At 53.5% G+C, this 15,254-nt stretch overlaps 3 protein-coding genes across 6 annotated transcripts; 2 read left to right on the plus strand and 1 right to left on the minus strand.

Moving 5' to 3' along the window:
- Positions 1–529: 529 nt before the first annotated feature.
- TDRKH (tudor and KH domain containing) lies at positions 530–6,469 on the plus strand. 4 transcript variants are annotated; one of them, XM_039363553.1, is made up of 13 exons: positions 530–904; positions 1,084–1,190; positions 1,299–1,488; positions 1,832–1,971; positions 2,134–2,434; positions 2,854–3,023; positions 3,143–3,309; positions 3,730–3,794; positions 4,086–4,237; positions 4,342–4,440; positions 4,888–4,924; positions 5,362–5,428; positions 5,849–6,469. In XM_039363553.1, the coding sequence occupies exons 1-12, from the start codon at positions 778–780 to the stop codon at positions 5,406–5,408; spliced, it is 1,602 nt and encodes a 533-aa protein (XP_039219487.1). In that variant the 5' UTR covers positions 530–777; the 3' UTR covers positions 5,409–5,428; positions 5,849–6,469. The 4 variants fall into 4 exon arrangements, 3 of the variants coding, with proteins under 3 accessions (XP_039219487.1, XP_039219488.1, XP_039219489.1); XM_039363554.1 differs by having other exon boundaries at positions 2,137–2,434; XM_039363555.1 differs by having other exon boundaries at positions 1,087–1,190.
- A 109-nt stretch (positions 6,470–6,578) lies between these two features.
- OAZ3 (ornithine decarboxylase antizyme 3) lies at positions 6,579–9,351 on the minus strand. The gene is made up of 5 exons (XM_039363444.1): positions 9,332–9,351; positions 8,698–8,782; positions 8,157–8,332; positions 7,416–7,501; positions 6,579–6,972 (listed from the first exon to the last, which is right to left on the minus strand). Exons 1-5 carry the CDS (start codon positions 9,349–9,351, stop codon positions 6,812–6,814), a joined length of 528 nt encoding a protein of 175 aa, XP_039219378.1. The 3' UTR covers positions 6,579–6,811.
- Positions 9,352–10,341: 990 nt separating this feature from the next.
- On the plus strand, positions 10,342–14,199 carry MRPL9 (mitochondrial ribosomal protein L9). Its single transcript, XM_039363499.1, has 7 exons — positions 10,342–10,453; positions 11,177–11,336; positions 11,789–11,913; positions 12,023–12,073; positions 12,567–12,668; positions 13,333–13,416; positions 13,541–14,199. Exons 1-7 carry the CDS (start codon positions 10,361–10,363, stop codon positions 13,658–13,660), a joined length of 735 nt encoding a protein of 244 aa, XP_039219433.1. The 5' UTR covers positions 10,342–10,360; the 3' UTR covers positions 13,661–14,199.
- Positions 14,200–15,254: the final 1,055 nt, after the last annotated feature.

The following is a 15,254-nucleotide window of genomic DNA, read 5'->3' on the forward strand; positions in this document are numbered from 1 at the left end:
AATTCCAGGCTGCATAGACCGAAATTAAGTGGGGGAGACCCCCCAGCCCCCACTTAGGACCCCCGGAAGGGGAGGGGTAATTGCAGGAGACGGAGAGAGAGAGAGACAAAAGCGGCGAAGACCCCCCCCCCAACCAGGCCAGGGGAAAGCTTTCAATCTTCCCTTTCTCGTTGCCCTGGGGAAATGGAGCTTCCGGGGACAGGGGCAGTCTATCGGCTCCCAAAGGCAGTTGAAGGAGGCAAGAGCGAAACGGGAGGGCTGAAATAGCACCAACACACATACACAAACGCACACACGCACGCACTCCGCAGAAAGGAGAACAACGTCCTGATTGCGAAGGGTTTTTAGATGATTATTTGTGGGGTGGGAGGGGGGCAGAAGCCCGCCCTCCGCCGCTTTGCGGGGGGGGGCTTCTGGGATTTGCAGATTTTCAACAGAATCTGGGGGGAAAAAACATCCAGAATTGCAGTATAGCAATAAAGAGATGCTCCGTTTTGTTTCCAAGCTGGGGAGAGGAGGAAGGAAGGATCCAGGCCTGAGTGGGTGGATTCCCTGGAGATCTGCAGGAGGGGAAGGAAGTCGGAGCTGCTGGCTTTCTTGCTCCGTCCCTCTCTCCCTCCCTGGGGGAGGCCAGGAGGGGTGCCCCCCTCTCCGACCCCTTTGGGTGGCTGGGAAGCCAAGCTCTGGGCAAGCAGCCCGATTGTGTTGTTTTTCTGCCTCCCCAGAAGCTCAGGACTCCCCCCCCCCCCTTAGGACACAGGCAGTTTTTGCAGAGCCATGGCTGAACAGCGAGGCTCCTGGGGCGGAGGCCTGACCTGGCTGCAGAAGATCGCCCTGGGCCTGGGCATCCCAGCCAGCGCTGCCATCCTCTACGTCTTGTACCGCCAGTACTGGGAGGACCAAGGTGAGCGTGTGTGTGTGTGTGTGTGTGTGTGTGTGTGTGTGTGTGTGTGTGTGTGTGATTCAGGGGGAATTTTTTCTTTTGGGGGGGCTTCTATCGCTCTTTAGGAGGTTCGAGTTCCTCCTCAAACAGTGGAGAAGCCTCAGGTCTTCCAGCTTTGATTTCTTCCTTGGTTCCCCCAGAAGAGCGGATCCCCTTCGTGGGAGAGGAGGAGATCGAATTTGTGTTGAAGGTGCCCCAGGAAGCTGTGAAGTTCCTCCTGGGGCGGCAGGGGGCCAGGGTGAACCAGGCAAGTGGAAGAAGAGGGGTTGGTGGGCTGGAGACCCCCCTCCCTCCCTCCCGGGGGCCCTTTTGGACGAGCCTCCAAGGTTTCTTTCCTCTCCTCCTCCCTTCCCAGCTGCGGAAGGACACCCACGCCCGCATCAACATCGACCTGGAGGATTCCGGCGCGGAGCGGCTGATCCGGATCACGGGCTCCCCCATCCAGGTGTGCAGGGCCAAAGCCGCCATCCACCAGATCATGGAGGAGAGCCTGCCTGTGGCGGAGAAGATCTCCGTGCCGAATCGGGCCGTCGGGCGCATCATCGGTACCTTGTTCTCCGCAGAGCCCCTGAAAGCTTTCCTTGTGGGGAGGGAGGGGGGGGTGCGGCACCAGCAGCAGCAATACAGACGGGGCTCTTTCGCCAGCCCGCGCTGGAGACCCTGAGGCCACACTGGGATTTGGAAAGGGAGGGCGTAGCACTGATGACGTGGCCTAGTTTGGCCGTGAAACGTCTGCAAGGACGCCGTAAGTCCTCGTCCTTACAAACCCTGCTCCCTTCTGGCCCGGGTGGCGTTCCCTAGTTAGGTTGTGAAATGTCTGCAAAGAAACAGCCAATCTCGGAGAGCCCCACAGTTTCTTTCCTTCCTCCTTTGCTCTTTCTCCCCCAGGGAAGGGTGGCGAGAGCGTGCGGGCCATATGCCGGGCCACGGGGGCCAAGATCGAGTGCAACCGCGACGGGGAGGGCGCCCTGTCGCTCACCCGCCTCATCACCCTCTCTGGGACGCGCAAGGAGGTCCAGGCCGCCAAGGTGAGGGCCTTGCCGCTGAAGTCAGGCTGGGCTTCCCTCTTCCCCAACCTGGCGCCCTGGGAGTGTGCAGAGGCTGGGACCTGAAGCAGCAGATTTCAGTGGGAAGGTGTGGCTTATGGGACAAGTAGTCCTCGACTTAATTGAGGCCGAAATTTGCGCCAGCAGGAACTGATCCGAGAAAAGCTGTCGGAGGACGAAGCTTTCCGCACCAAGCTGTCACAAGCGGCCATGTCCCGTTTGCAGCGGAAACAGCCGCTGGGCATCCGGAGGGAGATGGCGGCTGGCGACCAGGGACAGCGGCCTTACGCGCACCCAGAACCTCCCGTTCGAACACCGGATGCTGAGTACCTCCACCAAGAGGCTGGCGACGGGCCCCCCAATTATCGCGCAGGAGATCCCCAAGAATCAAGTGGAACAGGGTCCTCAATCAACCCCTGGCCTGCGCTGAGCTCCGTCTTTGAAGGTGAGCCCAAAATTTAAAAAAATGGGGCTCCCCCTTCGTCACCAGGTAGACTGCTTCGGGACCTGGAGGACTGGCCTGGATCTTGCAGCTTAAGAGGACCCTGCAGACTTACGACAGCACAGACGGTCCTTGCCTTGCAACGGATCATTTGGTGACCAAAGTTACTGGACTCAGGACCCTTTTTCACACTTACGACCATTGCAGCATCATGTGACCAAAATTCAGACCCTCGGCAACCGACTCGTATTTATAACGGTCGCGGTGTCCCAGGACGGGTGCCATCATCCCCGTTTGCAATTTTCTGACCAGCAAAGTCAACGGAGGGAGCCGTGTGACTTAAGTTGGGAGACCCAAAGGGCCACTACTCCTGGCTGACTGGGGGACCCCCCTAACCCATCCGCCTTTTCCTTCCCGCTCAGTGCCCAGCCCGGATTTCAGCCTCCAGGCCAAGGATCACCTGGAGGTCTACATCTCGGCCTCGGAGAGCCCCAGCCATTTCTGGATCCAAATTATCGGCATCAAGGCTCTCCATCTTGACAAACTCGTCCAGGAGATGACCAAATATTACGGCGGCAGCGACGGCGACGAGGTGAGGCCCCATCCAGAAGTGGGGAGATGGTGAACTCCAAGGCAGGAAAGCTGTGGTTCCCCATCCCCAGGTGTCACCCCTCTCCTTGTCTCTCTCTCTCTCTCTCCCCGCCTCCCCAGCTGGAAAGCGTGCAGGTGGGGGACATCGTGGCGGCCTACTATCTGGAAGACCATTCCTGGTATCGGGCCAAGGTTCTGGGGACCTTGGACAACGGCAACCTGGACATTTATTACGTAGACTTTGGGGACAACGGGGAGGTGCCTCTGGAGAAGCTGCGGCTGTTGCGGTAAGGGCTGGACCGGGTGGGTGTCGTAGATCCCATCACTAGGAGCTGGAACTTGGGGTCCTCAGCATTGTGGAGACATGATGGTTTTGAAGGTCTTGGGAGGACGTCAACTGGGCTTCTGGCCCTGGGTGAACAAAGCCCAGTTTGCTAGGGCGATGCGATCACGGTGACCTGCCTGTAGTCCTTGGCATACGACCGTTCACTTAATGGAGGGGCTGGCCAACGGTACGGAGACCCCGCATAACTGGAGGGGCTCTCATTTTGTCCTGATTTGAAAGTCAAGCTGAGAAGTTGGAGACTCGGGTGATGGGGGAAAGGAGGCAGTTAGGAAGGGCGAGAACTGGGGTGGACTAGCCAGGATGGGGTCTTCTCCTCCTTTTAACCTCCCCCCCCCCCTTTTTTTTTTTTTTTTTTGGGAAGGGGTGATTTCCTTGGCCTTCCCTTCCAGGCCATTGAGTGCAGCCTGGCCGGTGTGGCCCCCGCTGGTGAGTTCTTCCTTTCCCCAGATAAGTATTGATTTCCTCCCAGGACAGTATTTCTCAATCTTAGTGGCGTTAAAAGTGCGCAGACTTCAATTCCCAGAATTCCCGAGCCAGCCATGTTTCTGGCAGTTTGAAGTCCACCCCTTTTAAAAGCTGGCTGGCTAGCTGGGGGAATCGGGGACAGCTACAGCCACCCAGCTTTTGCAGTTGAGCCTATGCCAAGGGGCATCGGAGACCTGGGTTAGAAATTTAACCCTGCATTCCCCTTCTGACCTTGGCTATGATGGTTTCCAGGCCCGTGTTGGGAAGAGGCCGCCCTGGATGAGTTTGAACGCCTCATCCACTGCGCCCAGTGGAAGTCGGTGTTTTGCAAGATCTGCACCTACCAGCCCGTGGGGAGCAGCGTGCGGCCATACGTCCGTCTGTTCAAACCCACCAACGGGCAGGTGAGACCCATCCTGGCTTGGACCTTCCAAGGGAAAACAAAATGGATTTCCGGGTGAGGCTTGGCCTAACAAGGTTGGGTTTTCAGCCCGGCTTCTCTCCCCAGTTTGTCGACGTGGGAGAGGAACTGATCCGGTTGGGCTACGCCGTGCGGAAGTTGTCGGACGGGGACGGGGAAGCCTCAAAGGATCTGCCCGGAAACCTGGTTAGTAATCGGGCTACGGATCCGGCCTCTTTGGGCCCAGCTGATTTGGCAGGCGGGTGGCTATGTGACTAGTCCACATGCGGTCTGTCTTGCCGCGGATAGGACAATCCAGCTGGAAGGGACCTCAGAGGCAGGAATGTTTGAACGGCAAAAATACACCTGCTTTGGTTTTGACTTGCAAACTTAAGGACGGAAGGGAGTTCCCCACGCAGCAAACAAGCCAAATATAACAAGGTTTTAAGTCTTCCCCTGGTTGATGTTTTCGGAGGGAGGTGTCTCTGCTGCTCCCCGACATTCTCATTCCCCCCGTGCAACGTTTCTGCGGACCCCGAGGTGCCTCCTGTGTCAAAGGAGAAGAGCTGGTGGGGTTTTGGGTAGACCTGCCCTCGATTGTGCAAAACTAACTCTGGTGTCCCCTTCCAAGTTGTTACTCTGCTTGTTTTCTAGGCCAACTTTGCAGGGACGTCGTTAGAGAATCTGTCAGGTAGGCGCCAGAGTGCTGAGGAGATGCCGCTCAGCTTGTCCTACGTCAGCCCCGTTCTGTATGTGTGTTGACAATTAGAAAGTGATCCTGAGGACCCACAACTGCAGAGGGCCTCCTGGTTGAGTCAGACAAAAGGGCTCAAAATTTCCACCCGAATGTAATACAGAGTTTCTCTTTCTTTCTCTCTCTCTCTTTCTTTTTTTTTCTTTTTTTTCTCTTCTTTCTTTCTCTCCTTTCTTTCTTTTTCTCTTTCTTTCTTTGTCTGTCTGTCTCTATCAAGCTGCTGGCGCTTTTCTTTCAACCCATTTTTCCCCCCTGCTGGCTAACCAACTCCTGACTTCCTGGGGGGAGGGGGGGGGCTTCTTCCAGGTCTTCCCCTCATTTCCTACCTCACCCACCCACTCAAAAGACTGATCTTTTGTCTCTTGATCCTGCAGAAATGGCCTCCCTGTCGCAAGGGGAGGAGAACAGGGTGATGCTATGAGCCTTGGAGGTCCCAGGAAGGTGGGTGAGGGAGTGGCACTTTGTGGCGTTGTGCACCCAAAATAAGGCGGGAGGGGGTCTTGGATTGCTTGGTCCCAGTGTGGGACCCTCAGCTTTGGCAGACCCCAGCCCCTCCAGTCCAGATTTCCCTGGCCTTCTAGAAAATCCTTGGGTTTGAACAGGGCCATTTGGGGTGTTCAAGACCTTCCACCTTCTGAACGGGGTGGGTGTCCCATCTACCATTAACCACCTTTAGTTCAGAGAAATTTAATCCATAATGGCTTGCTCTAAACCAGGTTCCTCAACCCCAGTATTTTGGGGCTGCCCTATCTGCGATTTGCAACCCAGATCCAACCTCTATGGAAGGGAAGAGGGGGTTAGTATTTTGGGGGTGGTTTTTTTGCACAGAGCGGGTCTTAACTTGTCCTTCCTTTGCTTCAGATCTTGGAGGGGCCACAGGAAGATCCCACCCGCCGGAGGAACCTTGGAATCCTGTAGGGGACACGCAGCCCCCCAGCAATCCCCCAGCACCCCTAAAAGGGACTTTTACTAGCACCGTCTGGCTGCACTGGGGTAGCTTTTGAATGGCAAGCTAAATTTTGACAGAATTTCAGCCGTTTGTATCGCCATTTTTCTGGGAAGCTGCACAGAAGACGAAGAGGGTGTGTGTGTGGCTGTTTCTGCCCCCAAACCTGAGTTTATGTTCACGTTGGGCTCTTAAGACCCTGGATCCAACCCTGGTTTCTTACCCTGAACCCTTTTTGTGGTCCCCACTGGAAAAGTTGGGGCAGCCTGTGTTTCTTTGGAATGAGTCACAATGCCTGGCACACACCGTGCATTGTTGGTCCAAAACTGTGTGTGTTGGGGGGAAATGGGAGTCTAAAAGGACAGCGACAATACGGGGACGAAGGGGTACTTTGTTTTGCAAGAATTAAGTTTGGTTTGGAAAGCCATCCAGAGTGTTAAAACTCAAAAGGCAGCGACGAAGATGGGCTGCAGTGACTTTTCAGCGGAGATGTCTCGGTTCATATTTTTGTCTGAAATAAAGGCTGGTATTTAGCACTTCCTCTCCCAAGAGTTAAAAATGCGGGGTGGGGTGGGGTGGGGAGAAGACCCAGCCAGTGGGGGCCAGCGTGGTGAGTTGCGGGTTACGGGGAGAAAGGGCAAGGATGGTGCCTGCAAATTGAACCCAATTTTCTCCCATGGGATGGGATGGAAGATTGGGGGGGAGGGGAGGCAAGGAAAGGGTGAGGTTCTCCCCTTCCATAACTTACCCCTCCCTCCCTAGTCATAAACTGCTAAGTGTTCATGCCACTTTAATGCCTTTTTTGGAGGGGGGCTCTGAAATTAAGCTGCTCCAAACGGGGGTCCCCATCGGCACCAGGGTCCCCCCCCCTCCTGCCTCTAGGCCCCACCAGCGTCTTCCTGCTTGGGTTGGGGATTCCAGCCGAGATCACGTTCCAGGGGGTAAGCCATGAAGATGGTGTCTTCCCAGGGGGGCAGGCCAGGATGGCCGGGGGTCACGAGTTCGAATCCCAAGAAGCCGAAAGCTCGTAGCAAGTCGCCTTGGAGGAAGGGGGGGGAAAGCAAGGTTAGCGGTGCAGGGATGACTGGAGCTACTTTCTGGGGTTCGGATTTGCACCCTGGATTCAAGCGGGGGGGGGGGACCTTCAGCTTTTGTCGCCTTCCGCCTCTCTTTGCGAGGGTCGGATGCCGGCTGACAAGTTACAGGTAGTCCTCAATTTATAGCAGTTTGTTTAGGCAAGAAAAATGGCAAAAATCAGGCTCAGCTGTCGTAAGTTGAGGATCACCTGTATTTCACCAACCTATTATGGGGACCTGTCTTCCAATTTCATTCTTACAACTCCCTTTTCCCCCCCTTTATAATTTGGATTAATATTAAGGCACTCACAAAACTTGATTTTCCTTTCCAAGGCTCGGAAATTCACTCTTGGGCGAAACAGCCTGACTTTAAAAGCCCCCCACCCAAAAAAAGTTGCTTCTTTACCTCGGTCTTGCCGAGCCTTACGGAAGTTCACCAGCACCTGCTCTGCGTCGGTTTTTTCTTCGGTGTATTCCAGCGTGGCGGTCAAGCTATAGGATCGGAGGCGAGCGTGTGGTCAGCAAATCAGGTTTTGTAATCGCACAATCTGACAAGGCAAAGATTTCTGACTCTCCTGATTGGAAAAACGATTCGAGTCTTCTGAAAAACCAGCACACAGCTAGTCCTCGGCTTAACGGCCAGAATTCCCCTCGCTAAGCGAGGCAGTTTTTAAGTGAATCTGATTTTGGGATCTCTCTTTTGCAACACAAGTCATTCACTGAAGTTTTGCTGGTTAGATGGGAAGGTCACAAATGATCACAAGGCATTGCAACTGTCATAAATAACATGCTGGTGATCCCAGTTTTGATCACGTGAAAATGCTGTGATGGTTATAAGTTTGAGAGCTGGTCGCAAGTCCCTTTTTTCCCAGTGCTGTGACCTGGAACGGTCACTAAATGAATGATTGTCAAAGAGTATAATTCCAGAGAAAAATGTAACTAGCGCTAGAGCAAGAATGAACGTGGAACATTGATTTCTGGATTCTGACTGGCGAGTTGCTAAGGATCTTGAGAACTACCAACTTGCTTCCTGCTTTTTAAACCAAGTTTTCCCTCTTTCCTCCGGAGGCCAACCCTTTCCTTGTCCTCCTAACCAACATGCCACCTTTTTTTCCAAAGTGCATTTTTGCCACTTCCACCTCCTCACCTTTCACGGCTGTTGAAGTCCAGCGCCAGCCGAGGGGTGTCCAGGAAAAGGGTGCATCCATGCAGAAGACCATGCCAGTGACAGGCGCCCTGGCTGCCACGGGCAAAGTGGAAATCCAGCTGCACTGGCTGATCCGGGTGTTGACGGTTGCTAGCAAAAACAGTGAGGTTGGCAGCCTGTTTGGGGGGGAATGGGGAAATTGCATAAAATGCTGGTTAGGCGATTCAGACATTAGGGTGAAAAGTTGCACGCTTCTCCGTTAATTATTTCCCCCCCCTTTTTTTTTTTGTTTAAGCACTTGTCTGCTTCTAAAAGAAAAAAAAAAGTCTGGCAGTGTAGTGTGGGTTTTTTTTTTTTCAAATTGGCTAACTTTAAGAGGGTTGGACTTCAACTCGTAAAGTTGGCCAATTTGAAAAAGCAGTGAGTCAAAGTCCAATCATTTTAAAAATTACCAAGTTTGAAAAGGTGGACTCGGAATTCCCAGAATTATCCCCTCCCACTAGCCACGCTTGGTTTGAAACCCGGTTTTGGTAGAACTTACCTTGTAGATCTCAGTCGGGCTCAGCCAGTCTGCCGGGCCACTAGGGCTGCACCGGTTGGGGCTGGCGCCCTCAAACTCAGGAGCACTGCGGGCAGTAGCGAGGACGGGTGCTCAAAATCTCGCGGCGGGTGAGGGTAGCTCTGGAAGAGGAGAAAAAATTATATTTTCCCATCCTTTCCATTTTTTTAAAATTAATAACAAGAATAATAAAGTTGGAAGGGACCTTGGAGGTCTTCTAGTCCAACCCCCTGCTTAGGCAGGAAACCCTATACCATTTCAGACAAATGGTTGTCCAGTCTCTTCAAAACTTCCCATGTTGGAGCATTCACAACTTTTATTTCCCATTTCTCTCGCCTTCCGGGTGATCTTGGATCGGCCAAGAAGGACAAGCCATGGTTTCCGTTGCAGGCTCTTGGGCTGGCGAAACATCTGGAGTGCCAACTTTTAATGGGAAGTTTTTTAGTTTCCCCTCTGCCAGCGGGCATCCCAGGGACCCAAATGAGTTGGGGAAGGAGGATCTGGGTCTGCCAGGTTTGGCCACCAGAGGTCAGCAAACCACGATTGTTGGCTTAGCCTCAGGTGAGCCAGCTGTGACGACAGGCAGTGTTGCCCAAATGGCGCTGCGGAGGCTCACTCGCTGTTTGAGGGGGTCATGGTTCCTTGAGGGTGAAGTTTGGATGAAGCTATAAAGGGGGATCCAAGCAGGCTTAGCGTTGCCCCAAAGCAGGCAGCGGGGTCCCTGGGCGATCTCCGGATCTTGGGTGGCATCTGGCCAGGGATGAGTGGCCCCTGGGGTCAGGACCCCAAGTCAAGAGCCCCATTGTGACCTGGTGGCCCCAGACTGGCAACCAGACGCACAACAGACTCCCATTATGACCATCCAGGACAAGCTCCTCCCACTTCTGGCCTCTCCCATAGTGGCTTGTCTACAAGGCCCCCCTGGAAACTGACTTGAAACCAGTTTATGGGGAAGGGTGGGGTTGCTTGACGTGTCACCCCATATATATCCCCCATTTATAGCCACTTGGGTGGTTGGTTTTCAAAGATTAGAAGACATTGGGGTTGTGGGAAAGAAAACACTCTGTACACGCTCAGAGGCACAAGGTCTCATCAGAATTCTTTCTGCCTTGGGAGGAAAGAAGACTTGTACCATCCCCTCCAAATTAAAGGATCTTTGGGGCCTTTCTCATGTTCAGGAGGAAAAGCTCTCTGTGCATGCTCAGAGACACTGTGCTGCCCACTCTTCTGTTTGGCAGAGATCCCTGTGTGCATGCTCAGATTGCCCTTCCCTACCATGCTGTTACAACTTTGCATCCATGGCAGGGAGGCAGGATGCCTTTATTGGTGGGTGACACAGCCCTCTTTACATGCTCAGAGACCCCTTCATTCCCACCCCATTAAAGTTTGGCATTCATGGCAGGGGGAGAGGCGCTCTGGGCATGCTTAGAGGCAAACTAGCACCAAGAACTCTGTATTGAGAAGAAGTCTTCCCTCCGGCCCGGCCGAACCAAAGCCGGGGGCTGCCGTGGCGCCACCGTCCGCAAGAAGAGGGCCATGCCGGGCGGGCGGTGCTACGACAGGCCGGGGCTTAGCCGCGGCCTGACGGGCCTCGGCGCCTGCGCATTCGTCAGGGGGCGGGGCCTATGGCGCGGCGGCGGCAGCCATGATGGCGGCGTGGTTGAGCCGGTGGGCGCCGACGGCGTCTCCTCTCCTCCTTCTCCCCCTGAGGAGGGGGCTGCGCCTCTCGGCCCCGCGGGTGAGCGCAGCTGGGCCGCGCCGGGCCGGGTGTGGAGTCTGGCGGGGGAGGGCGGGACAGTCCCGGCGGGAAGAAGGGAGGGATGGGGGACCACCAGGAGAGAACGGCGGCCGCTCAGCGCCGGGGGAGGCCGCGCAGGATGGGCGTTACGAGGCAGCCCCGGGCCAAAGAGGGCTGGATGGCCTGGGTAGAGGCTGGATGGCCTGAATGGGCGTCCTGGAGAAGATGGGAAGGAAAGCAGGAAGGAAGGAAAAGAGAGAGAGAGAGAGAGAGAAGGAAAAAGGGAGGGAGGGAAAAAGGAAGGAAAGAAGTGGCAGAAAAAGGAGAGAAGGAGGGTGGAAAGAAGAGAAAGGAAAAAGGAGGAGAGAGGGTTAGATTGAAGGAAGGAGGGAGGAAAAGAAGGAAAAAGGGAAGACAGAAGGAAGAAAGTTGAAAAAAGGAAGAAGGAAAGGAAAGACGGAGGGAGAGAGGAGGGAAGGAAGAGAAAGGAAAAAAAGGAAAGGCTGCGGCTTGCTAGATCCAGCCCCACTTGGGGGTCCCAAGCAGGCCCCCTCCCGCCCTGCCAGGGCTTTGGCCCATCTGCTTCCGCTGCTCCAGGGCAGGGCGAGTCCTGCATTTCTCCCACCCGGCTAAAATCCCAGTTAATTTTCCCTTCTTTGGAGACCGGACAGGAGGCGGCCCCGAGGCTGCGCCTGAGCCCTTCCCGCCTTCTCTGCCTTCCAGGAGACGGTGGTGGTGGAGCGCTGGTGGAAGGTGCCGCTCAGCAAGAAAGACCGGGAGCCTCGCATCAACCACCCCCGTTTCCGCGTCTTCCGCCTGGTTGAGGACCTCAAGCATCAACCCAAGGAGCCCCTCGAACTCATCCTCACTGAGCCGGTGGAAGGTACGGGACCCTCCGGCCGCTCTGCAGGCCATCCTCGACTTACGACCACAATGGGAGACATTTCTTAAGTGAGGTTTGTCTCGCCGTTCTTGCCACCGTTGTTAAGCGAATCGCTTCGGTTGTTAAGTTAGTCGCACGGTCGTTAAGCAAGTCCAGCTTCACCCACTGGCTTTGCTGGTCAGAAGCTCGCAAAAGGGGACCCCCCAAGGCATTGCAACTGTCCCAAGTACATGTCAGTTGCCAAGCCTCCGAAATTTGATCACAAGATGCTGCAACAGTCGTAAGTGTGAAAAACAGTCATAATAAGTCCCTTTTTTCCCGTGCTGTTGTAACTTTGAACGGTCGCTAAATGGACTGTTGTGAGCCGGGGACTAGCAGAAGCCAAGGACGAGACACACACACACACCCCGAAACCCTCACCCCCAAACTCTTCTCCGTGTCTCATTTTGCAGACGTGGGAAACCGCGGGGAGACCGTCTTTGTCCACAGATCTTTTGGGCGCAACCACCTCTTGCGTCACAACCGGGCCGTTTACGCCTCTCCCGAAAACAAGAAGTTTTTTGAAGAGGAAAACCGAGTAAGTTTGCTCCAGGCACTTAGGCTCCTGTACGTAGCTGGAAATAGAAAATTAGAGAAAAATCTAATTATTTTTTTCCTGCCTCTCCTCTTCTGTTTTCGTTCTGTAGTTACGTGAAGAGGGGAAGTTGCCGAGATTACAAAGCCACAGCGGAATGAAGGTGAGGCTATGAAGAATAACGGAAAAGTCCTGTTTGAAGAGGATAATTGGCAAGGTTTTCTGAATATTATTGATAAGTGAGCTTTATTTGAAAGCTAAATTGTGGAGAAGCTGCTGCTATCCATCTTGTCTGTCTGTCTGTCTATCTCTATCATCTATGTCTGTGTCTATATCATCTCTGTCTATATAATCTATGTCTGTCTGTCTCCGTCTGTCTATCCATCCATCCATCCATCCATCCATCTATGTTAGCAAGAATTGCCACTACAGCAGGGTATATATATATAACCTCTCCCAAAATTTGAATTATACTCCTATTCCCTCCTTTCTCTCAAATCCTGCTAACAAATCCAGAGCTGTTAAATATTTAACATATTTAAGTTTTTTAGCATTTTTGGTCATGTTTTGGAGGAACTTCTGCTAAAACGGGCGGGTTCCCGTCTCTCCTTCCCTTAGCTGACCAGCTGATAAGATTTCTGTTCCTTTCTCTTTAGACTGTCCGGTTCCTCAAGAATTGCACCCTGGAGATCGGCGTGAACGAGTGTGACCATTGGGAGCTGACGAAAGAAATTGTCTGCCGCCATTTCCTCCGAAATGTGAGCTTTGCCGTTTTTATCTTTGCGGGGTCCTTGGGGCTCTGGTTTTCTTGCAGACGTTTCGTGACCCAACTGGCTAACATCATCAGTGCCAGAAGGGAGAAGAGGGGTTTGCAGAGAGAACTGTGGCGCTCACTAAACTTGGTGGTTTTCTTGCAGACGTCTCATTACCCAACTAGCTAACATCATCAGGGAGTGGGTTTGCTCTTATTTTTATATACTAGTGGCTTGTTCTGACAGTGTTGGTGGGGATATTCCTTGTGATTCTTTAGCCTGTTGTTTGTCTGAGTTGGTAGATCCTGGATGGGGTGTTGTTTATTTGATTGATGGTCTAGTGTTTATTGTGGTGTTAATCTCTGCTCTTTAGGGTGTTGATTACTGGTGAGGAGCAGTTTATATGTTTGTATTTACTGCATAGTGGAGACAGTTTTAATACAAGTAGTCCTCAACATAATTCATTTATTGACTATTCAGAGTTACAACGGCACTGGAGAAAAAAGTGGCTTTATGACCGTTCTTCATACTTAACGCCTGTTGCAGCCTCCCCACAGCCATGTGATCAAAATTGAGCTTGAAACACAACTTGAGCCTTTAAAACACATTCGCAACCTTATTTTTAAGCAGCTGTATGTGCCCCCTCTCCTGTTTTGTTTTGTTTTTCCAGCTGGGAGTTGTAGTTCCCCACCAGGCGCTGACTCTCCCGGAAGAGCCCATCACCCGATTGGGAAGCTACTGGTGCGAGGTTACGGTAAGCACCCTCCGGGGCTTTTCTGCAAAGCGTTTGGGGTCTCAGCTGCCTCTTCCAGTTGGCTTGTTGTGGGGTTTACGGGACTGCCTGCCACTTGACTTCTCCTCCTCCTCCTGCGTTGCAGGTGAACGGGCTTGACACCGTCCGCATCCCTCTTTCGGTACAGCAGTTGGCCGAACCGAAATCAAACAGCCAACGTCTCTGGCTCGCCCAGAAGGAACCAGACGCCGAGAGGGAAGTGTGAAGATCTGGAAGCTTCCCGGGAACAGAGGCTGGGAAGTGACTTTTTTCCTCTGCGGCTCTAGAATCGGAGCTTAGGATTTTTCTAGCCAAAAACTCCTCTTGGGGGGCTGCTTCAGCTGGCCACGGTGGGTGAATCTAGCCTCGTTCCGGGTCTCTTGAAGCCTCGGGCAGTGGGCAGTGGGGCAGAGGGTGAATAAAACGTCCCCTCTCTATTAATACTTGCTTTTTCGGTGGCAGTGCCTTGTTTGCAAGGCCCCCTTGCGAAGAACAGCTGCTTTTCAGAGGCTTCTGGACTTTTAACATTGGGGAAAATCCACAATCCAGCCTGTTGAAAGGGGTTTTGTGGTTGATAATAATAATCGTTTATTTTTCCGGGACTTACCAGCCACCCTAAAAATTACACAGAAACTTGACTTCAGCTAGATTAGCTGGAGGTTGTTGAAGTACCAAAGTGGTATTAGAAGCAGAAACGTGTTGGTGTCTTTGCAAGCCTGGAGCAAACTTGGAAGATTTATCCATTAAAAAGATTGGCAGTCTTGACGTTCAAGAGTTTTAAAATTGGTGGGTCTGGTACGGGTCGATAGCTAAATCAAACCAGCCTCTGCTCGGTCTTGTAAGCCCCCTAATGCTTGCTGATTATTCGGCTGAATTCTTCTAACTGGTTGCAAAAAAGCAACACACACACACCCAGGAAGAGTTTCCCCACAAACAGGCCTGGATCCGAACTCGGGGTAGGAAGCAATGGGCTGCAACCGAGTTAGTTAAAAGGGCTGTTTTCCCTCTCTTTCTTAGGGGAGGCAGTCTTTGCTCGTCTCCACTGCCCCCTTCCTAGCCTTGCTGCCCCCGGCGTGCCAAGCTCCTTGAGGGAAAGGCGGGCGCGTCCCGGAATATTTGTGACAATCTCCAGACATCGCAAAACTTGCTGTTGTCGCACAACTGTCCCTTGTTGCATTAACAGTCCCGTCTTGGCTCAGGCTGGAACAAAGTGGCCCCGTGTACCATCCCTTGGCATCCGGTGGCTCTGGTGCCAAGCCATCCCTTGGTTAATTTATGCCCACCCATGCTTCTCCTCTCCGTCTGCCTGGCCCTGGAGTGCCAGCCCACCCACCCACCCACCTCTGTGTCGTCCCTCCATTGGGGAAGATAACGGGAAAAGTTTGCCTGCCGGCCCCCGCTTTTAAGAGCCAAAAGCGGGATGGCTGCCAACAATATCATTAAGGTCCTACGTGAGGATGCTGGGCGGGGGGGGGCACGTCCCAGGCGCTCCAGCGGAGCAGGGCCTGAATATTCACACGGAGCTCTGCCCGCTGCGGAAGACCCATCCATTACGGCCAGCTTGACGTCCCACCTTATCAAGGTGACTGCTGAGATAATGTCGGGAGAGTTTGCCAGGCCAGGGAGGGGTGGGAGGGAGAGGGAGGGGGAAAGACAGCGGGTGCGGCCGCCCTAGACATACACAAAGGGGGGGATTGAGTGGGAGGGTTTCCCAAGAGTCTCCTGATGGGGTCTGCAAGGAAGAAGAGGTAGAAATGCAGCTCTCAAAAGACAGGTGGGGTTTTGGGGTGCCTGCTGTGCAGGTCCTGGGTGACACGGGG

This window comes from Crotalus tigris, unplaced genomic scaffold (genome assembly GCF_016545835.1).
Source record: "Crotalus tigris isolate CLP2741 ecotype Arizona unplaced genomic scaffold, ASM1654583v1 scf7180000019553.37968852642:3898890, whole genome shotgun sequence".
Classification (NCBI taxonomy): Eukaryota; Metazoa; Chordata; class Lepidosauria; order Squamata; family Viperidae; genus Crotalus; species Crotalus tigris.

Bases quoted from the DNA above. Each gene is read 5' to 3' on its own strand.
- TDRKH (XM_039363553.1), top strand. From the start codon at position 778: ATGGCTGAACAGCGAGGCTCCTGGGGCGGAGGCCTGACCTGGCTGCAG. The intron at 1,972-2,133 runs GTGAGGGCCTTG...AATTTGCGCCAG, and splicing joins AGGAGGTCCAGGCCGCCAAG to CAGGAACTGATCCGAGAAAA. The intron at 3,310-3,729 runs GTAAGGGCTGGA...TTTTTTGGGAAG, and splicing joins GAGAAGCTGCGGCTGTTGCG to GGGTGATTTCCTTGGCCTTC.
- OAZ3 (XM_039363444.1), bottom strand. From the start codon at position 9,351: ATGACCCCCTCAAACAGCGA. The intron at 8,333-8,697 runs GTAAGTTCTACC...CCCCCCAAACAG, and splicing joins GCCCGACTGAGATCTACAAG to GCTGCCAACCTCACTGTTTT. The intron at 7,502-8,156 runs GTGAGGAGGTGG...CCGATCCTATAG, and splicing joins GACTTCAACAGCCGTGAAAG to CTTGACCGCCACGCTGGAAT.
- MRPL9 (XM_039363499.1), top strand. From the start codon at position 10,361: ATGATGGCGGCGTGGTTGAGCCGGTGGGCGCCGACGGCGTCTCCTCTC. The intron at 11,337-11,788 runs GTACGGGACCCT...CTCATTTTGCAG, and splicing joins CCTCACTGAGCCGGTGGAAG to ACGTGGGAAACCGCGGGGAG. The intron at 12,074-12,566 runs GTGAGGCTATGA...CTTTCTCTTTAG, and splicing joins AAAGCCACAGCGGAATGAAG to ACTGTCCGGTTCCTCAAGAA.